The sequence below is a fragment of the Schistocerca americana genome, chromosome 5 (genome assembly GCF_021461395.2).
Source record: "Schistocerca americana isolate TAMUIC-IGC-003095 chromosome 5, iqSchAmer2.1, whole genome shotgun sequence".
NCBI lineage: Eukaryota > Metazoa > Arthropoda > Insecta > Orthoptera > Acrididae > Schistocerca > Schistocerca americana.
In genome coordinates this window covers 370,628,877-370,652,562 of record NC_060123.1, presented here as the reverse complement: position 1 = coordinate 370,652,562, position 23,686 = coordinate 370,628,877, and the positions used below count along the sequence as shown (strand labels likewise).

Sequence of the window (23,686 nt, the reverse complement as noted above, 5' to 3'; positions counted from 1 at the left end):
AGATTGATACTGGGAACTGATTGGCTCTGACCATTGTGTGAATGCACACATCCCGCTTGTTGGCTTACCAGCTGGAGTGGTACCATCCCTCCACATAATTGGTGCATGTGATGAAGCTGAGTCTGCACACCATCATACTGGAAAGATGGACTACCTGGCAAGGGCATTGGCGTGAAACATGACACAACTACCATTATATTTGGTGTACTCCTGGAATGGGATCTATGATCTTACATGTGTGTGTTTATGCCAGGAAGTTTTACCACCAATAGATATTACACCATTAAACCAAGCCCTGTGCCTCAGCATTTACGATACTGGTATCAGTTGCTCGATACATTTTACTTTGGCTGGACAAAAATGATACTCAACATTGCTGAGGTGCTCAAATATGATTACCTAGAGTCAAAGAAGCAGATATTCCCCATGACAAAAGGAGTGAACACGTATTATTGTTCTGCAAGTGGATGCATCAGCTAAATAGTAACTACAGATTCATGTATTCATGCGCAGGAGCAAATCTTACAAAGATTTGCAAAATAACTGAAGAGAAGCAACAGAATACGGTCCCATATTGTGTTACAGTGGCACTGGGCCTACTCCTCAGGCAACCAGATGAAATTTCTTTAACCTTTTTCTAATTTTAAAAAAACACTTTGTTAATTTGTTGTCCTTGGGTCAATTTTATCAACTGTGTGGCTCTACAAATGGTTCTTTAACAACATTCCCAGAGTCGCGAAGTCATCACAAAGGAGGTTTGATAGAAAGCAGATATAAGGGTGACCAATATGTGTATGGGTGTAGGCTGGAGTGACAGGTTCTCCCACTGGGTGCCCTTGCTACACATCTGCCTCTTAGGCTTGCTTTTTTGTTCATTCATTCATTCATTCATTCATTTGTCCGTTAGGCTTGCTTTCATAAAAACTGTTTCACGAGTTCAGCCATTTTGCAGTTGTAGACCTTAGACAAAAATGTCTGACCAGCAAGTTTGTCAAAAATCATTACACGCAGATTCCAAGAAGCCAAGAACCAATCAAGCCACTGAAAGGCAGCTCCACTGCCATGACTAAAAAAAAGCAGGTGAAGACAAAATTAAAACTGTGTAGGTTTGTTGTTATGACATGAAGGGAAATGCCTACCATGAATTTGTTTCCCTAGGTACAATGTAAACCAAAACTACGACCTAACAAAGAGGTAGGAAGGATAGTCAATGGTTACCTTCAAAAGGTGCAATTCCTTGTCAATAAAAACACATATTTGTAACAATAATTCTAGTTTTATGAGCTATATGTCCCTTCTTCATCAAGAGAAGATGGGCTTGTTGGAAAGTATGGGGGTGGGTGGATGAGGCAGATTGTCACTCAGGCTCTATACTGAGAAAGATCTGCCTGTTGCGGGGACAAGGGAGGAACTGATGATGGAGAAGCTGTCAGAGAGAGCAGAAGGTCTCTCCTCATTCTCACAACAGGTAGGCCCATCTCAACTTAGGATTATTTCCAACCTTCTATGGTCAATTTCTCTTTCTCCCTGAAGGAAGAACCCTCAACTGATTACACTTTGTTTCAGCTTCAGAAAGCATAAATTCTAGACATGAAACACCTTCCTATCATGGTCACTTACTGACACATAAACCAAAATTAAGACATTGGCAGGGCCACTGAGAGCCAGGACTTGGCCTGGGTCAGGATGTACGATCAGGCTGTATTTCCAAATATAGGAATCCAATTTTATTGTTATTTTAAAGAAGGTTTGACAGGATTTAAACGTAGCACAATTCTGGGAATATTGGAAATATACAAAACAATATATATAATTTGTTATTAAACACTAAACATACGTATCCAAACATAATGTGTACAATGGTATACATGTTGCATGAGTTACTGCTAATGGAATTCGAGCATACAAACAATTATTTATGGCATATTGAGTTGAATCAGAGAGTGCGACAGTATACACATGTGTATCATCGGGCACCACTTTCGGTTGCATGTTGGGTGCAGTGTTACCCTGTACTACAGAGCCCGTAAACATTCAAGGAAATTATACAGACTGTGACACGTCACCACATTGCATTTAGAAAGCAGAGGGCCCCGAAGAAATAGTGTGAGCTATTCTGACACAGTGTAAAAGATTTACATACAGGTGTATAAGAGTAACTGTTCCTACTTTTCTCATGTCATAGAGGACATGAATATAAACATTACTTACCAATAATAGTGTCTGCAAATTTCCTGTACAACAGTTAGTGCCATAATGGAGATTTTTTACGCTTTTGTTTCAGCTGCTATTTTCCCGTCGAAACAATGAACGACTGATGTTAATCTGTTATTGTACATCACAGAATATCTCCTATGAAATTTTTCACTTATGTTCACATATCAAAATTCATAACTTTGTTTTTCTATGAAAACGCAGAAAGACTGGCTTCCTAGTTACAGAACTGACACTGAAAATTAAATTTCCTGCCTATGGTATGTAATTTTTTTCTGAGCACATTTTCTGCATCCACATTTATGATTTCTACACACATTTCCAATCAGAATTAGAACACGCTGTGGCAGGAAGAACTGTATTTGCAATTTCTTTATATTTAAATACACTTACGGAAAAAAATCACAACACAAAAAAATTAACGAAGAGTAATTAAATTTTGGGGATACATTTGTCTAGGTAAAGTGTTGTACAGGTTCCGGTGCCGGATATCAATTTGTAGGATGGAGTTCAATGCCTGTTGCGCTTGATTGGTCAATACAGGGACGGTTAAAGCTGTTTGTGGATGGACTGCAGTTGTCATCTGATGATGTTCCATATGTGGTCAACTGAAGACAGATCTGATGATCAAGCACCCCAAGACAACAAGTCAACACATGGGTTACAACAGCACCATGTGAGCGAGCATTATCTTGCTGGAAATCACCTGCTGGAATGCTGTTCATAAATGGTAGCACAACAGAACGAATCACCCGACTGGCAGGTTGCATGGGATACTCACAAGAGTGCACCTACTGTCATACAAAATTGCATGCCAGACCGTAACTCCAGGCATACTTCCAATGTGTCTAGCATGCAGACAGACTGGTTGATGGCCCGCAACTGGCCTCCTCCTAACCAAAACACGGTCATCGCTGGCACCAAGGCAGAACCATATTTCATCAGAAAACACAACAGACCACCATCCCACCCTCCAATGACCTCACACTTCCGACACCACTGAAGTCAGAAATGGTGGTGGGTTGGGGTCAGTGGGATGCTTGCTACAGGGCTTCTGGGCTCAGAGCTGTCCTTGAAGTAACTGATTTGTAACAATTCATTGTGTCACTGTGGTGCCAACTACTGTTCAGATTGCTTTTGCAGATGCAGCATGATGCACCAAAGCCAAACGCCAAATGCGATGCTCTTCCCTCTCAGAAGTGCCATATGGCTGTCCAGAGCCAGGACTCCTTTCGACCGTACACTCTTGTGACCACCGCTGCCAGCCATCATGTACAGTGGCTACATTTGTGCCAGGTCTTTCTGCAATATCGCAAAAGGAACATCCAGTTTCTTGTAGCCCTATTAGATGACCTCATTCAAATTCCGTTATGTGTTGTTAATGGCCTCTTTGTTACCTTAAAGGCATTATTGAGTAAGATCAACTCACTGTGTCCAATCACAAAGGTAACTAACACTCACAACGGTTACAGCACGTATTTAAAGCAAGCCTGATTTGCATCCTCATAGTGGCATCACTAACCCCACTCTCATGTGACTGGTGGGAAATTTTAATAGACATCATCTTACAATTGCAGAAACACACTTACCAACTTTTGTGCATATCACACAACTCCTTCTTGGTGTTGCGATTTTTCTTCTGTCTGCATATAATAATTTCATACTAGGAAAACAGTTTATCGTGTACTTGTGTGATGTGCCATTGCGAAGATCGTGCTCTAAATTCCACACTCATTTTGCAATGAAGTCCTTCCAGCACTTTTATTAGAATATACAGTTCACTTTTACTAGAATATACAGTTTCCTTCATCCAAATACAAGTTCAAAACGACACGTTACTGGACATTGCTTTATTAAGAAAAATGTCAAAATCATTTGGAATGTAGAGAAACAACAATTGTCAAAATCTATGTCTTGAATTTCCCACCATGGCTTGGAAAGAATACACCAACCAGATGAATCGTGAGTGAGCATGCTAAGGTTAAATAAAAGTGTATCAAGAAAGTACCAGAGCGATGATGCTTTCATGGAACACGAGACTGAAAGAACAGTGATAAATATTGGTTTGAAAAGTAGTGATGAAGGCAGTTATTAGGAACCAAGACCAGCACAGCTCAGGAACTGGATGATAGCTCAACCAAGACCTCCATGACAAAAGAGAAAACTGATACAACTGATGAACTTACAAGTTTGACTTCAAATACTATTCTATAATGAATTATTGTAATATGCACGTACACACCATTTAATTTTATTTTTTGGATTTGTTTAATTTACTTTAATTTCGCTTTAAAACAAAAGGCTATGTATTATACTGCTTTGTACATTGACAAAATGTCTGTTGCCAGAAATGCTGTAATATGGAATGTTCTGTCCCCGCTCATTCCCTGGTCTGCCCACACATTACAATGCACTCGCATGTAAACCACAGTAAGTTGTGCAATGGGTAGCATACTATGAAGTATTTGCCTATAATATTGTCACCAATGGCTCTTTGCGGGCATTTGATTCAACAAATATCTGAATCACAACATTAAAGTCTAGCTGCCTTGCCAACAAATACTCAGTTGCCCAGGTCCCCAAATCCGTGAGACATCATTCAATTCATGATGCATAGTTGATCTGACACAGTTTTTACATGAGCCAGAGTGCTGAATGACCCTTCTGCTTCAGCTACAGCCATGGAAGAGTTTAAAAGATACACATAGCTATACATACATTTGGAAATCTTATTCAAGTGGTCTAATTGTTTCATAGCAAGTGTACACAGTTGGAAATATGAATAGTTTTCAAATATTTAATTTCTTCTTCTAAATTTGTCATGGTGGCAACATTATGGCATACACTGAATAAATAACTTGCATACCTCGGTGACCTGATCTTTGTGTATTTCTATAAAAACCCACACGTTTCATCTACAATCAGCATGGTTTCACATCAGGTTTTCAAGTTAGTCACTAGACTGCCAATTATGACATAAAAACCTTTTATCTTGAATGTATCTCCTGAGTTTACATTTGTCACTTCATGCCTCGTTTCATCATAATGAAATGATTTCCTCTTCTTAGTGTGCACATCTCGAAATTCAGGATTAGTATTAATTGCTCTGGCAACAATTTTAGATTCAGGGAAATTGGTGTTCCAATTTTTGCAAAGATATTTTAAGTTATTAAATAAGATTTCCTAACCTCAAAATCAATGTTAGTATTTTGGGCTTGTAGTAAATTGATTCTGTACGCAATTAGTGCCAACACTTTTAGCCAAATTTAAGTCATGACTTAACATGTGAAAGATCTCCTACTATGAAAAGAAACCTGTACCACCTGTGCACGCCAATGGGTATCAGACATGCAATATGAAGAACTTCCAACATAGGACAAGATATCCATATAATGCGAAAATTGGCAGTTGACCCTAAATAATGAAAAGTGTGAGGTTACCCACATGAGTTCTACAAGGAATCCATGAAATTTGAGTTACATTATAAACCAACCAAATCTAAAGGCTGTAAATTCAACTAAATACCTAGGAATCACCAGAGAATGTGGGGAAAGTGAGCCAAAGACAGTGTTCCATTGGCAGAACACTTAGAAAATGCAATGGATCTCAGGGTGTATATGTCGACAAGGAAAAAAAATTCCCGGATTTTCTGGTTACAAATACACTTTCTCCCAGGTGAAAACACTTTTTCCATGTTAAGTGACAGTGAATTTTCCATTACGAATCCTTTGAATGGTTATGGTTTTAGAATTTCACGGTACTTTAGAAAACAAAACTCAGGGAAAAAGAGATGTTTTGGAAATATATTTCATGTGCAGCAACATGTACACTGCGTATTTTCGTATTATGAAAGTATACATTGGAATTCCACCAAACACCGCATGTTACTTTCCGAATCATTGAAATCGAGATTGCAAAGTGCTTTTGTAAGCCAGTCCATAGCTCATGTCACGTGATCTCGTCAGCCGATGACAGGAGATATTCAGAGCATAGGACACATGATGTAGTCAGCCAGCAGCAACATCACTGATAAGTAGCACAAACACACTAACAGGGAAAGTTGATAGTTTTAATTAATATACATAGTGTTGCTACATGAAAAGCAAAGTGTTCACATATAATACTGGTCTCTAAGGTCAATAAGCTGCAAGAGAAGCTAAGCTTTCACATATAATGTTGGTCTTTTTTGCACATGTTACACTTTAAGATATATCACACGAATGTGCCAGAAATTTTTTTAATAATGACATAAATGTCTGATCTTCAGGGTTTGAAATCCTTCTAAATGGTCCGTCATCAAAGAGTTGATTTTTAAAATAGGCCTTTCTAATATTGCAGCAATTTTGTAACACACACCAAATAAATGAGGCTGTTTTGGCACAAATGGCCATTTTTTAATACGACGGAATGTAATTCACGAAGTACAGTAGAGCGTTGATTATCCGAACGTCGATAAACCGAACGACCGCTTAACCGAACTGTGTACTCGCTCGCACCTGTTACTCTCCCACCCGACCGTACATCATCCCCCTCACTCCCAAACCATGTTTCCCACAGTAGTCGCCGCACTGGGCCAACACTGGCGGAACATTGCTTCTAATGGGGCCTTCACAAGGTGCTGCTGACCGGCCAAGCTGCCAGTCGCTGTGTTTAAACAATCAGCACACTTCTGTCAGCGTGGCACTGGCAGTAGAAGTAGCGCAGTATCAAAGCTGTTCACAGCAACAGCTGTGCCAGCTTAGAGTCAAGGCGTGCCGCTCCGCGCAGTTTGAAGGATTGCGCCCCCCCAAGAAGAGCTTCTCATGGTGCAGTCACCTTCTGTTCTCTGTTGCAAGCACTTGTGTGCTGCTGCGTGAAGAAGTGAACTGCAAGTACGAGATTATTAAAAGGTTAGAAGAAGGTGAATCTGCAACCACTTTATCCAATGAGTACAAGGTGGGGAAGTCAACAGTTACGAATATAAAAAAACAAAAGACAAGCATAGCAAATTTTATAGCTATGCTCGATTCTACTGATGGATCAACAAGCCCTAAAATCATGAAGTTCGCCACTAACACAGATCTAGATTATGCTGTTTACAAGTGGTTTACACAAAAGAGATCGGAAGGAGAACCTATCTCAGGTCCCGTTCTGTGTGAGAAGGCAATGCAGTTCAACGAAAAACTTGGAGCGCCTTCGAACTTTAAAGCGAGCACGGGCTGGTTAAAACGCTTCAAGTCAAGACACGGCATTCATGTTTAATAAACTGTGGCACATACTATATATCCCTACTGAAGTTGCCTTTCTATGTTACTTTGTAATACTAAAAGATATGCCTGTTTTTATGAATAAATTTACTGTACAGTACTTCTTTTTGGCAAATAAACATGTACAGTTCGATTATCCGAACAAACCAGTTTTCCGAACACCCACGTCCCCCAATTACTTCGAATAATCGACGCTCTACTGTACCAATATCAAATGCCTATTAGGCCTACTACAAGCAAAAAGCTTTATGCTAGGAAATAGTTTCACATTTCATTCATGTACACCAGTTTCTCAAGCATGAGATCGAAAAGTAGTATTACGAAATTTTTATATAAATTTGGAATCGTCTTATTCTTCCATAATTTGTGTGATGTCCCCGTTTCTTCTCCTTCCTCGTTCTAACAAGCAATCTTGTCATCATCAATTCTGTAGCGATTCCTGCCATTTTCAAAATTTGTTTGCCGATTAACCACACTAACCCATCCAGAATCACAGGTTTCGTTATCCCACTATTATTTTCCGGTTAGGTGTTATTACGTGTTCGTAGAACACGTTTTCCACGTTACTTCCAGAATAGAACTTAAGCTGCTGCTACACAGGGACTGTACAACTGGTCCTTACTAGTGTAGCGATCTGGCCAAAAATTTTCTGTCAAAATTTAACTTTCTTGGATACATCTTTCTCACCTGTAATTCCTGTCAGTCGTTTATTTCCATTCTGGTAGTCTGAATCTATGGATTTCGTTAGTAATTATAACAACGCTGATCATTCGCAAACCCAATCAACCACACAATCAGAGAGCGATTGGCAATCATCCGTTCAGCTTTACTCTGCTCAGCTCGTATAGCCCCGTCCCCTTTTGTCTGCGGAAAGTTTATTTCTAGATGCGACAAGGTTTCTCCTGACACAGACATCACGTACACTATGCACGAATTAAAAAATCAACTTATGATTCATTCAGAAATCAAATTAAATAATGTTCAAAAATCAACAGGGAAGCATTTCAAACTCATATGAATAATCGATAGGCAAACGTGCACTGGATGCTAGGTGCTTTGTGAAACAAGTTTTTTTTCCTCAAGAATATGAATTTGGCACCCACTTTGCTGCGACTGCTTGCACAGCCAACGGCCACATTCCTGTAGCCAGAAGCAGGAGAATCTACTACTCAAACACGACTCAACCGCGCATGTGCACGAGCCCGCTCGTAACTGCTAAAACGAATCTAATGTGAACAGTTGTGACTTCATGCTCGTCGGAGGCAATTTGTTGTTGTGAAGCATTGCATAGTCTTCCTAAAGCTTTTGACACATTTTGCTGTTGGCAGACGCTTGCATGAGCACTGTTTGTGTTGTTGTTGTTGTTGTTGTATATGGCACATTTCCTTTGCAATTTAAGTTATTTTCATTTTTTTCTCTCGTTTATGTTTTATTGTTGAAGTATTATTCTGCAGAAAATGGATACAGTAACATACTTTGTTAGAGTATTGGTTCTTACCAGTCAAAATTACAAAAATTTAACTGAAAACTAAAACAATGAAAAAATCCCGTAATTCTAAAAAATTCCCGTGGTTTTCCTGGTTTTCTCCTGGATGAAAATATTCCCGGATCTCCCAGTTGTCCCAGGTCGTATACACTCTGGATCTACTACAGAGACTGCCTCCACTATGTTTGTTCATCCTCTTTTGGAGTACTGCTGCACAGCGTGGGATTCTTACCAAATAGGATTCACGGAGCACATTGAGGATGCTCACAGAAGAGCACACCCTTTGTATTAGCAAGAAACAGGGGAGAGTGTGTCATGACCGTGATACAGGATTTGGGGTGGACATCATTAAAACAAAGGCATTTCTCCTGGCAGCGCAATCTCCTCACGAAATTTCAGCCAGCAACTTTCTCCTCCGAATGCTAAAATGTCTTGATGGCGCCGACCTACGTAGGGAAAAATGATCTTGTTAAGGAGCAGAATAACAGAGAATTATTGTGAAGGTGGTTCGATGAACCCTCTGCCAGACACTTAAGTGTAATATGCAAAGTATCCATGTAGTAGTTGTTGTGGTTGTGGTCTTCAGTCCTGAGACTGGTTTGATGCTGATCTCCATGCTACTCTATCCTGTCCAAGCTTCATCATCTCCCAGTACCTACTGCAGCCTACATCCTTCTGAATCTGCTTAGTGTATTCATCTCTTGGTCTCCCTCTACGATTTTTACCCTCCACGCTGCCCTCCAGCACTACATTGGTGATCCCCTCCATGTATCAGAATTTGTCCTACCAACCGATCCCTTCTTCTAGTCAAGTTGTGCAATAAGCTCCTCTTCTCCCCAATTCTACTCAATACCTCCTCATTAGTTATGTGATCTGCCCAACTAATCTTCAGCATTCTTCCGTAGCACCACATTTCGAAAGCTTCTATTCTCTTCTTGTCCTAACTATTTATCGTCCATGTTTCACTTCCATACATGGCTACACTCCATACAAATACTTTCAGAAACGACTTCCTGACACTTAAATCTATACTCAATGTTAACAAATTTTTCTTCTTCAGAAATGGTTTCCTTCTCATTGCCAGTCTAAAACGCTTTCCTTCCCATTGCCAGTCTACATTTTATATCCTCTCTACTTCAACCATCATCAGTTATTTTGCTCCCCAAATAGCAAAACTCCTTTACTACTTTTAGTGTCTCATTTCCTAATCTAATTCCTTCAGCATCACCCGACTGAATTTGACTACATTCCATTATCTTCGTTTTGCTTTTGTTGATGTTCATCTTATGCCCTCCTTTCAAGACACTCTCCATTCCGTTCAACTGCTCTTCCAAGTCCTTTGCTGTTCTGACAGAATTACAATGTCATCGGCGAACCTCAAATTTCTTATTTCTTCTCCATGGATTTTAATACCTACTCCAAACTTTTCTTTTGTTTCCTTTATTGCTTGCTCAATATACAGATTGAATAACATCAGGGTAGGCTACAACCCTGACTCACTCCCTTCCCAACCACTGCTTCCCTTTCATACCCCTCGACTCTTATGACTGCCATCTGCTTTCTGTACAAATAGTAAATAGCCTTTCGCTCCCTGTATTTTACCCCTGGCACCTTCAGAATTTGAAAGAGAGTATTTCAATCAACATTGTCAAAAGCTTTCTCTAAGTCGACAAATGCTAGAAACGTAGGTTTGCCTTTCCTTAATCTTTCTTCTAAGATAAGTTGTAGGGTCAGTATTGCCTCACGTGTTCCAACATTTCTACGGAATCCAAACTGATCTTTCCCGAGGTCGGCTTCTATCAGTTTTTCCATTTGTCTGTAAAGAATTCGCATTAGTATTTTGCAGCTGTGACTTATTAAACTGATAGTTCGGTAATTTTCACATCTGTCAACACCTGCTTTCTTTGGGATTGGAATTATTATATTCTTCTTGAAGTCTGAGGGTATTTCACCTGTCTCATACATCTTGCTCACCAGATGGTAGGGTTTTGTCAGGACTGGCTCTCCCAAGGCTGCCAGTAGTTCTAATGGAATGTTATCTACTCCGGGGGCCTTGTTTCGACTTAGGTCTTTCAGTGCTCTGCCAAACTCTTCACGCAGTATCATATCTCCCATTTCATCTTCATCTACATCCTCTTCCATTTCCATAATATTGTCCTTGAGAACATCGCCCTTGTATAGAACCTCTATACACTCCTTCCGCCTTTCTGCTTTCCCCTCTTTGCTTAGAACTTGGTATCCATCAAAGTTCTTGATAAACATGCAAATGGTTCTCCTTTCTCCAAATGTCTCTTAAATTTTCCTGTAGGCAGTATCTATTTTACCACTAGTGAGATAAGCCTCTACATCCTTACATTTGTCCTCTAGCCATACCTGCTTAGCCATTTTGCAATTCCTGTCGATATCATTTTTGAGACGTTTGTATTCCTTTTTGCCTGCTTCATTTACTGCATTTTTATATTTTCTCTTTTCATAAATTAAATTCAATATTTCTTCTGTTACCCAAGGGTTTCTATTAGCCCTCGTCTTTTTACCTATTTGATCCTCTGCTGCCTTCACTATTTCATCCCTCAAAGCTACCCATTCTTCTACTGTATTTCTTTCCACAGTTCCTGTCAATTCTTCCCTTATGCTCTCCCTGAAACTCTGTACAACCGCTGGTTCTTTCAGTTTATCTAGTTCCCATCTCCTTAAATTCCCACCTTTTCGCAGTTTCTTCAGTTTTAATCTACAGTTCATAACCAATAGATTGTGGTCAGAGTCCACATCTGCCACTGGAAATGTCTTACAATTTAAAACCTGGTTCCTAAATCTCTGTCTTACCATTATATAATATATCTGATACCTTTTAGTATCTCCAGGGTTCTTCCATGTATACAACCTTCTTTCATGACTCTTGAACCAAGTGTTAGCTATGATTAAGTAATGCTCTGCACAAAATTCTACCAGGCGACTTCCTCTTTCATTTCTTAGCCCCAATCCATATTCACCTACCATATTTACTCGAATCTAAACCACACTCGCATCTATGCCGCACCTTAAAAATGAGACTCGAAATCATGTGAAAAAAATTTTCCTGAATCTAAGCCACATCTGAAATTTGAGACTCGAAATTCAAGAGGAGAAAAAAGTTTTAGACGGTACCTCCAAATCTAAACGAAGTTGGTCCATTGTAACATGAGACACAATTTAGGTCAAATGGATGAAGATGCAGCTATAGTAGTTTGGTTCGAGTCGTAAGCTTAACAGTTAAGCTTTACCAAGTAGCCATTGGTATGTGTCGGGGGGGGGGGGGGGGGGGGGGGGGGGGGAATGTACTGTTTCAGAATATCCCATTGCTGTGGACTGCAAATGAAAAGGTCAAAGAAGTTGAATCATTCCGAGAAAAGTATCAGCTTCTTGACAACACTCAGCTGCATATGTACCCCAAGTAAGGTGATGACAAGCACACAGAGAATTTTGCAAGAGAACTCCACTAAAGAAAATGTTTCTCAGCTTCTTTATAACACACCCTCGAAGTCTTCTCCATGACATTCACTGACAGGAACTGAGTTTCACAAGTACTGATCGAACTGAATGTGTAATAGCGACTTCTTTCTTTCTCATTACACTCTATGAATCCCAGAGATTTCATTTATTTCTTGTTTCTACTTTTAAATTTCCATGTTTAAGTAAAGATAGCACAGGAAATATTGCCCCTTCACGATCATTCGAACCAACAACAATTGAAGATGGCACTCCTATTGTATGGGCATAACTAGAAACAAACGTAAATTCATAGTATCACTTGACAAAAAATGCATTTGTAACACTTTCCAGCTTCTTGTCCATTTCTGACCTGCTAATGTACTTTACAGTAAATGGATCATAGTGACTCAAAAGCTCTGAGAAAATTTCCGTTGTGTGGATTCCTAATTTTCTGAGATGAACCTCTGAAAGCCAAACTTCTTTGACCAGAAATAATACCATATAAAGTAACATGGGATTTCCCACATATGCTGGCTCTTCTAGAAACAAACAAAAGAAGAACATTACCTCTTTACTTCCCACCTTTAGCAAGGCCCATGTACCTCTTTCACATTTTATTTCTTCACTTTTACGATACTTCTACGACAACTATACACACAGATGTATTTTATTAGTGTTGGTCTTGAACGCAATCAGAAGTGCCTAATCTTTGAATATTGTTGTCAGTCCTACCAAATTACGATGTACATCTGTTAGGGTAATGTTTTTGGTGGGTTTTCCAACAACATTTACATAAAGTGCAGTTTAGATACCATCACAACAAAGGTGTTTTTTGTGCAAGATTTCTAAAGAAAAAGTTGTGCATTCAATATTAAGAACGAGATAGAATTGTATGCAATTGACCTGTAAGAATAATAAAGTGAGCAAGAGCTAGATTGACTATGCTGGTGCTGGGGTAATGTTCTTTTATTTATTATACAATAAAAAAAATTACAATATTAGTCTGATATTTGTCAACTGAGCACTTGGGGGAATTAGAGGAAAGACTTGGGCCCTCCACATGGCCTGGATCCTGGGGATTGTCCCCCCCATCCTCCTCTCGTCGGGCCTTGGTGCAGGAGAAAATTGCAAAAACATCCACAATCTGAACAGGAACAGGTGCGACTATTAATCACATTATTGCAATGATCATACAAAGCTGAGACAAATGAAAACTGTAAAATTCAGTTGCTTGCATTTTCGAAATATTCTGCTATTTTATCTCTTGTCAGTGCAACTGAACTCTTAATAGAAACAACACCCTATTTTACCTGAAGAGAGAATACAGTACAGGCATAAAAAAAACTCAACATACAAAAATCAGTCAAGTAACATTCTGAAAGAATAAAATACAGGTAATGCAACTATATGAAAATAAAATAAAAGGAAGAATGGAGACCATGAAAAGAAACAAGGCAATAATAAAGAAGATGCCTGAAATTAGCTGTAATAACACACAAGGGCTGTAAAATTGGGAAAATTACAGTTTTCTTTGTAGTGGGTATGATAAGACCTTCTGTAAAACTTTACTAAATGCCTTCTCAGAAAACTACTTAGAACAGATAGTTAGGAATCCCACTCATGATAGAAACATATTGGATCTAATGGCAACGAACAGACCTGAGCTCTTTGAGGATGTCCAAATTGAAACGGGAGTCAGTGGCCACAATGTGATTGTGGCAACAATGATTACCAAAGTACAAAGGAAAACTAAAACAAGCAGAAAGATATACATGTTCAGTAAAATAGATAAAAAATCACTAGTGTCATATCTCAATGGGAAAATTGAAACTTTCAGCACAGGTAAGGAGCATGTAGAGGAACTCTGGCTCAAGAATAATTGACCATGCACCGTTTAGATATGTACTCAGTATAAGAGTTCATAATGGGAGGGAACCCCCATGGTGTACAGTCACTGTAATTCTAAAGAGACAGAGATTACTGCATAAGAGGTGCAAAACCAAGTGTATGGCTACAGATAGAGAGAGATGCTGAATGAAATGTGTTTCGCTGTCAAGAGAGCAATGCATGATGCCTTCCATGACCACTGTAGCAGAATACTGTCAAACAATATTTCACAAAACCCAAAGAAATTCTGGTCGTATGTAAAGGCTGTTAGTGGCATCAAAGTTAGTGTCCAGTCCCTAACAAATGAGACTGGAACTGCAATTTAGGGTAGCAAAGCAAAAGCTGAAATGCTTAATTCCGTTTTCATGTGTTCCTTTACAAAGGAAAACCCAGCAGAATTGCCCCAGTTTAACTCGTATACCACTGAAAAGATGAATGAAATTACTATTAGTGTCAGTGATGTTGAGAAACAGCTGAAATTGTTGAAACCAAAGCTCCAGGCCCCAATGGAATCCCTGTCAGATTCTATACTGAATTTACGGCGAGCTAGCCCCTCATCTTACTAGAATGTACCATAGGTCTCCTGAACAAAAAACTGTGCCCAGTTCTTGGAAAAAGGCACATGTCACACCCGTCTGCAAGAAAGGTATTAGACGTGACCCACAAAACTACCATCCTGTATCCTTGACATTGATTTGTCGTAAAATCTAAGAACATATTCTGAGCTCAAACATAAGAGGTATCAGTAACAGAATGATGTCCTCAATGCCAACCAGTATGGATTTCAAAAACATCCCTCGTGTGAAACCCACCTCGCACTTTTCTCACATGACATACTGTACGCTTTGGATCAAGGCAACAAGGTAATGCACTGTTTCTTTATTTCCGAAAAGCACTTGACTCAGTACCACATCTACGTCTATTGTCAAAAGTGCAGTCATATGGGGCATCAAGTGAAATTCGTGACTAGATTGAGGGTTTTTTTGGTAGGGAGGACACAGCATGTTATCTTCGATGGAGAGTCATTGTCAGATGACAGTAACTTTGGGTGCACCCTAGAGAAGTATGTTGGGGCCCTTGATGTTCATGGTGTATAATAATGACCATGCATACAATATCAATAACAACCTCAAGCTTTTTGCAGATGGTGCAGTTATCTATAATGAACTACTATCTGAAAGAAGCTGCATAAATAATCAGTCAGATCTTGAAAAGATTTCAACATTGTGCAGAGATTGGCAACTTGCTCTAAATGTTCAGAAATGGAAAATTGTGCACTTAAAAAAACATAGTGACCCACTGTTGGAATTACCCAACTCATACAAACGCCTGGGTGTAACACTTTGTAGGGATATGAAATGAAATGACACAGATTCAGTTGTGCGTAAAGCACGTGGTAGACTTCTGTTTATTGGTAGAATACTCGGGAAGTACAATCAGTCTACAAAGGAGATTACTTACAAATTACTCATGTGACCAGTTCTAGAATATAGCTCAAGTGTGGGGGACCCATACCAAATAGGGCAACGGGTGATATTGAACATATACAGAGAAGGGCAGCACAAATGGTCACAGGTTTGTTTACTCCCTGGGAGAGAGTTACAGAGATACTCAAGGAATCGAACTGGAAGACTCTTGAAGACAGATGTAAACTATCCCAAGAAAATTTATTAACAATGTTTCAAAAACTGGCTTTAAATGATTGCTCTATGAATATACTACAACCCCCTACGTATCGCTCATCTAGGGAATGTAAGGATAAGATTAGAATAATTACTGGATGCACAAAGGCATTCAAACCATCATTCTTCCCGCTCTTCATATGTAAATGGAACAGGAAGAAACCCCAATAACTGGTACAGGGTGGGTGGGTGGGTGGGGGGTGGGGGGGGAGGACATACCCTCTGCCATACAACTCATGGTGGTTTGCAGAGAACAGATGTAGATGTAGAAGACATACTGTATCTCGCCTGATGCAAAATTCACTAACAACAAACTGACAATAAAAGAAAAACCAAAGATGAATAGCAGTTGAACTTGGTGTGGAGTAAGGGAAAAGTTCACTACAAGATGATGATAGAAATACAAACTCAATAATGACAGCCAAACAAAAAATTTGCTTCCTTAGAAGGAGTTGACAATGTGCACAACAGCAAATCCAAATAACTGACTGTAAAGAAGTTTCAGAGTCTAAGTGAATTAATTCCTGCTGGATTAGTTGGAAGCAAAAAGTAAAACCCTGTACAGATATGGTTGAACTTCCTGTAAGTGTACCACTCACCTTAGCCAGGGGCATTCAACCATTTTTTTTTCTTCCATTGGATCTCTTTCTACTGCAACTACAATAACCACAATACAATTACTTAACAGAGGAGAGACAAAATGACATTGTGAGGTATTTGTACAGAAAGCATATCACACTGCTTATTACTAATAATTGGAAGAATTAATATTGGTGAATGGATGGGTGTAAGAGCTATGGATCATAGTAACTGATATTTGATGATAAATTTCAGAAGTGCCATGAAACTGGAAATACGGAAGCGTCCGATCTAACCCGTCGGCTTTGACCCATGACATCACAAATATGGCGGAAACGGCCATAAACGACAATTCCAATATGGCGGATATAAAAACGTTGCATACGTATCACAAAGACGAAAACACATAGAAAAACAACACACACAAAGGTTTCACAAGAACAATCTGCTAACATTGATAGCAAACAAAGATAATAATAAACAAGTGGTACTCAAGGCCAGGCAGGGGGGGGCTGCGCCCCCCCCTGACCCCCCCGCCAAAAAAAAACTCCCAACCTAACCTCGTATTCAGGGCTACGCTACAGATCAATGTGTAGGTCAATCAAAAGGTAAAAAAAAGAAACAAAGTACAGTAAAAAGGTAAACTATATATTACAGGCCCTAAAACTCCTACTAAGGTAACGTCAACGAGGCAACATCTACAAACACGCCACACTCACAAGCCAAACTCCGCGCCGTAATGACGTCACACACCACAACACCTTTACGTCACAGGTCAAAGCCGACGCGTGAGATCGGATGTTTCTGTTGACCCATGAAACTTTAACTGTTAATAGCTGAACTGGCAAAAAAATAAAGATTTAATAACAATTTAATAGGAGAGCACTTACACAAAAAAGGAAACAAAGTAATACAACACTGAACCCTGCTCATACTTCAAATTGTGTTATGTTATATAAGAGGGTCGAGTTAAAATGATTCTTCCACAGACAATGGAAAATTTATTTCATTAAAGCCTGACACACTGCAAATAGCTTGTTACACGAGCTTCAGAAGGACATGAAGTTTAAGAGACAGACAGACAGAGAGAGAGAGAGAGAGAGAGAGAGAGAGAGAGAGAGAGAGCTGAGCTATACACAACATTAGTGTGACTGCCAATCATACGACAGCATGCTATTGGAGGGGGAAAAAAAAACCACTTACTAAAAGTTCAGGGTCATCATCATCCCCAGATACATCTTCATCAGACGGTATATCTTTTAGACTTTCAGCAACCATTGCATCCAGATTTACCTGAGGTACTGCTGGTGCTGGACGAGCTGGAACAGCAGATAGTAAAGCTTATGAGCTGTTTATATTTTTAACGCCATGACTAACATGAAATCCATTTGGAGGGGCAATTAATTACTCAACATAAATTAAATGAAAAAGAAAAAAAAAATGCAAACAATTACGCTCTCATTAAAGAAGACTTGGAAACCAACTTATTAAAAAACATCAAGACTGTTTTTAGGAATAACAAGTTGAAGAAAGTAAATAAGGACTCACGCCCTAAAGTTCCCACACAAAATTAGGGAGTTACTTGAAAACTGAAACTTCTTTCCAAATCTGAATAACAGAATATGTAAAGGTTACAAACATCAAAAGAACTCTATCATGCTACAAGCTCATCAAAACCATAAGACATCATACATAACCACAGTTAAATTTGTATCTAGACAGAGTAAATTTGCACATGCACAACCCATCAGAGAAGCATCAGTATAATAAGAAATCACATACTAAATATGGAACAATGGTACATACAATATTTGTGAAGTACTTGATATTCTGGAGGTGATTTTTTTAAGACATCTACTGTGTAATCAATAACTAATTTTACATTCAAAATTCAGAATAGCCAATGGAAAGTTGTTTTGTAGGCTTATTAGCAGACACATACATTGAAACTTCCTGACAGATTAAAACTGTGTGCCGGACCGTGACTCAAACTTGGGACCTTTGCCTTTCGCGGGCAAGTGCTGCAGAGTGAAAACCTCATTCTGGAGACATATACAGTATTCATCATGAAAACAACTTCTTCAAACCTCAACCTCCACTTTTATGATATGCTGCTTCACAAAAAGTCTTATGTCAGCAACACACTGATTCAATTTAATAAAACAACATAGAAGATTTAATAAAACAATGGAAAAGTGTAGTTTCAGCTCTCCGAGACTGCAGGCGCGCGCGCGTGTGTGTGTGTGTGTGTGTGTGTGTGTGTGTGTGTGTGTGTGTGTGTGTGTGTGTGTGTGTGTGCTGAGAAAGGCCTTAATGGTCAAAAGCTATGATTGTGTGAATCTTTTTATTGTGCCTATTGCGACTCAGCATCTCTGCTATGTGGTGAGTAGCAACTTTCCTTCTCTGGTATAGGACATTTCATACTAGAGCAGCAGAAAATGCAACACTGTTACAACACCTGGAAGCCATCATTTGATACCTGCATCTACCCAGAAACGTGATCAATTTCTAAAGTGCTTAACATTTCTTCATTAATTTTACCTGTGTTTCAAAACACAGTTTAAATTAAACTTTGAGAATTCGTGCTTTTCATATACATCTCTGCAAACAGCTTTTTTGTGCTTCTCTCAGATGTCACCAGTCTTGTTTCCTTTGCACATACAATTTGAAACTTATTTCCTTTTTCTGATTTGTCCAGTTCTATAGCCACTTCTTTGTTCAACTAGCTTCTTGCTCCTGTCCCGTTCTTTGTTGTTTCTTGTCTGTGAGTTCATTTACCCATTAAAGAATTAATGCTTTTCTCATTGGGTTATTTTTAGTTACGTTAGAACCTAGATTAAGTGTCACTTCTCGGACCAGGGTGTGGTCAAAACACTGGAGAGGTCACTAAATAAAAGGAGAATAAAACAAGTCACTTACAGAGCTCGCAACAATGTAATAAATCAGTATTAAATAAAGAAAAATACATTTATACATGGGCATGAGAGGGGCAAAAACATAGCTTTTATGTCACCTTGTTGAAGTTCAGACTCAAAGGGCTGGCTTGGGCATTATGTAGCAGTACAATTGCACGAGGTGGCAGATTTTTGGATTTCGAGTATCTTTTTAACAGCCAGATCAAACGCATAAAAAATAATCCTTTAAAGAAATTACCATTCATCTAAGTACTTTTTTTGTAATAAATAGTGGGTGCTGTCATGTTTACGTTTCTTAAGGCTCTTGGTTTCTTATATTTGACAATTACAAACATCAATTTATGGTCACCACTTGCCTTGCACCATGCTACAATGATCAAGCTGTCCTATGCTAGTGTCATGCCTGTGGCCGTTTGAGGCAATGGATTTTTGAGGCAGCATTTTATATTTTAGCCCAGACTCATCAATGTTGTATAACTGATCAACTACCAGTTTATTTTCTGACTTTTTTTTCCAAATTTTTCAATGAATTCCCCAACTGCATCATCATCAGAATGTTGTTTTTCACATGAAACAGCAATTTGCCTAAACTCATGACAATTTTTCCAACAGTGAAGCCAATCTTCACATGTTTCTACTACGTGGCAGGAGTAAAATCAATTGATAGGACTGGCACGCAGTTCGCCAAGGAGTGCAGACCGATGATCAGATACATGGTTAGGTAAGCCAAGGAAGTCAGTGAATCCCAGGTTGGAGAATCGAGGTTTTACTTTAATTGGTTATAGATGGTTTATGCATTTATTGCTGCCATGTCCTGGATGCATTTCTTATTTCACGCCAAGAATTTGATTCTGTGTGTTTTACACAATATACAACATTTATTAACATAGAAGGAGTTGAAAGGCACTGATGATGGAGTCATCCGCTTGGTGGCAGGCATATGCAGTGGATCATCATCTCTGCATCAGGTCATTTAAAGCAGCCCTTCTACCAGGCGACGGCATGTTAGCAACCTTCCATTTCATTCTACCTCTAGCTGCTATCTTCACTGTTGCACCATTTGACTCCTGAGATTGTTGTGGAAAGAACTGTAATGAGGCGTCAACTAATGACAGTAACACCTATCTTCGCCAGTTGTATCACACTGAAAAATCACCATCTGAATGCAATACATCACTTTCTGATTCAATATCAGAGTTCTCCAGAATCTGCTCTTTTCTAGTAAGATCACACAAAATATGGACTGAAAAGTTATGTTACAGTGTCCAGTGTGGAAACCTTTTAAATCATTACTCAAAGCAGTGATTGCTGACCAAAACAAATTGCAATGCAAATAGCTTTGTAATTATGTGAACACCAATATTCCGTTCTAGGTCTACCTTGTGAAATTTCCATAACATTGTGAAAATTCAGGACACAGCAACAGACTATTGTCACAAGCAGAAAAAATGAGGAAAGGTCAAGAAGTTTTGTGCAGCATCATCCAAACTGACTTGCAAGTTTAAAGTAAAAACTTTTAGTACTCGAGTAGTGGCTAATAATGAAAGGGGACAACAGCAAACTGTCATATTGTAAAATGTAAACTTTCAAGGCTGGAAATATCACAATTAATAAAATGTTCCAGGCTATTATGCTGTGGTTGAATGGATTTCACCTTAAAATCCAACGTTTCATCCCCATCTACAGAGGACATTTTCATGGGGGATCGTAACTTTGGTGAATGCCCGATTCACAGGGCATGAATCGGACATTCAACAAAGCTACAATCCCCCTTGAAAATGTCCTCCGTAGGTGGGGACGGAACGTCGGTTTTTAAGGTGAAATCCATTCAACCACAGTATAATAGCCTGGGACATGTTATTAATTGTGACCCTGTTATATCACAATAAATGATCACAATGCAATTCTTTTACAAGAAAATCAAGTGCCAAGATCTAAAGTGTATGATAGTAAGGTCTTGGCATTCTCCTGAGCTCAACGAATCACTCATCATTCAGGGATGCTGACTTAGTTCTTCAGACAGGCTGCGGGAAGGAAGTGAAGATGTGTAAGGGCCATCATTGCATGTTTATGGACTTGGAATCACTTATCCAGATAGACTGGAGGGAGTGCAAAGGGCGTAGCAGCATTTTCATGGTCCAGGAGTCACTAGTGGGTGTCTATAGTGTCTGCAATGATAAACTGTGTTTTATATTATCTTGCGCAAACAGTATGTAATCATATAAACATGGTACAATAGGAACCAACAGAGTGAGGTAGTGCAGGAGTTAGAGACACTGACCTCATACTTATGAGGGTGGAATTTGCTTTGTTCAGCCATCCTGATTTAGGTTGTCTTAAATCATTTCAGGCATGGTGGTCCCTTCAGAAATACTATGACCAATATCTGTCCTATCCTGATAAAAACATATTCGACACATATTTGCAGGAGGCCTACCACTACTAATACTACCATACATATCCTTTTGCCACCAATTCCAACATTAAAAGCCATTTTTGAGGTCACTGGTTGTTTCCATGCTTAATGTCCCAACTAACACAAGAAATGCAGATCAACAGAATCTGTGGAAATTACAGCATACTGCATTGCACTGCTAGGTGCCAATCTGATTCTTAGTCGTCCTGTATAGTAGGTAAGGCATTCTTCTAGGAAAGGCCATTTTTTACCACTGCATGCACTGTTCGTTCTTCAGTTTATTAACACACTATAACTCTTTTGTATTCAGTCCAATGCTTCTGGCTGCCCGAAGTCGCTGTACCTCTTCTCTTACTACATGGCATACGACAAGGCGAGATCGTAGTAGTCTTCCACTTCTATTAGAGAGACCAAATTCAAGAGTCAGTCATACCGCTTTCCTGTTACATTTCCTTGATGTGCTCACACCACTTGGTAAATTATTTGATGAAATACAACACTTGCAACTGAAAGCACATTAACTACGGACACCAACTTACAGACAGAACAGAAGTGCGTCATGGATAGACACTACTGTTTATACAAACACTGAATATTACAGAATAATTTCCACATACAGCATAACTAATGGCAATATTTATATATGCCTTCTGTTCATCTCATTTGAAGATAAGCTCCAAATGGCTTAAAAACAAGTCAAGTGACTAGTTGCAACCATTTACAGCTATGACTGATGCAGGCACTTGTGTAATTTTCTAAACAGAAGAAGAAACTTAGTAGTCAAAATATACTGAAACGTTGTGACTGCTTCAATGGTATTGTCGACTGCATCCCCCCTTTTATCCTATTTTAACAACACTCCATCCCTGTCCTGGACTTATTCACTTCCACAAACTTCAAGTACTTGGTATAACGTTCTGCGGTTCGTCGGTAATATGCCAAGAATTAGTTTTATGAGGACTTTGGTACTACAACAAATGCAAAAAATAATACAAGTAACACCTTCACGAAACAAAGAACGTGTAAGAAATATTGTTCTCGAGCAACAATACTGCATACAGATTGATTTTCGTCGTCAGTTTACACAGACGCTTTTTACACTTGCCTTTCTTTGGTCGTGCGGGTAGATTTCCGGAAGTTATAGCTAACAATTCCGCCTCCAAGGCTGAATCATCGTCATCATCATCATCATCATCAGTGCCCATTTCGTTGGAATCAACTGCATTAATATCAGGGAGGTCCAACAAGCCAAACTACAACAAACATCATTCAAAAATTAATTCATATTTTCAAGTGAAACTAAAGGTTACTTTATTCATATATAATGTGACTCACTTGAGACAATCCTCCAGCAGTCCTGGGCTTAGTTCTAGCCTCCTTTTTTCTTCCGAACATGATAATTACACAAAACAGCACTTACGGAATATGACAACAAACTACTTCGTTTAGTAAAAGTGACTAGCACTCTTGTCAACACAAACTACACTGTCAAAAACAATATTACAATTTCAAACTGTCATATCGTTGATTCGATTCAAAATATCTCAGAGTCTTTGCCTAGCACACCCCCCAGCGACGTCATACCAACTTCTTTCTTACAAGTAAAAAGTACGTAAGGAATGAAAATTGTGAGAGTGACTGATAATCACATTCGCAGATATTCGCGAGATACACGGGTTGCCCATATCTGCAAAGTATACGTCATAACAAAAACAACTCTTTGGTAAAAGAAGGTTATTTCCGGACTCTCTGAGTTCACATTAAGGAATGGAGAAGAAACCGCAAATGCATCA

General features: G+C 39.1%; 1 protein-coding gene across 2 annotated transcripts in view; it reads right to left on the bottom strand.

Annotated features, from left to right (window-relative positions):
• LOC124615587 (coiled-coil and C2 domain-containing protein 1-like) overlaps nt 1–23,455 on the bottom strand; it is a 129,618-nt gene extending 106,163 nt beyond the window's left edge. The window contains exons 1-3 of one of the 2 annotated variants that reach the window (XM_047143573.1): nt 23,229–23,455; nt 22,999–23,146; nt 17,766–17,881 (exon numbers count right to left, since the gene is read on the bottom strand). In XM_047143573.1, coding sequence (XP_046999529.1) covers nt 17,766–17,881; nt 22,999–23,146; nt 23,229–23,288 — 324 coding nt within the window. In that variant the 5' untranslated portion in view covers nt 23,289–23,455. The remainder of the gene's footprint in view (nt 1–17,765; nt 17,882–22,998; nt 23,147–23,228) is intronic. The other variant, XM_047143574.1, reaches the window with a different exon arrangement.
• Between the last annotated feature and the right edge of the window lie 231 nt (nt 23,456–23,686).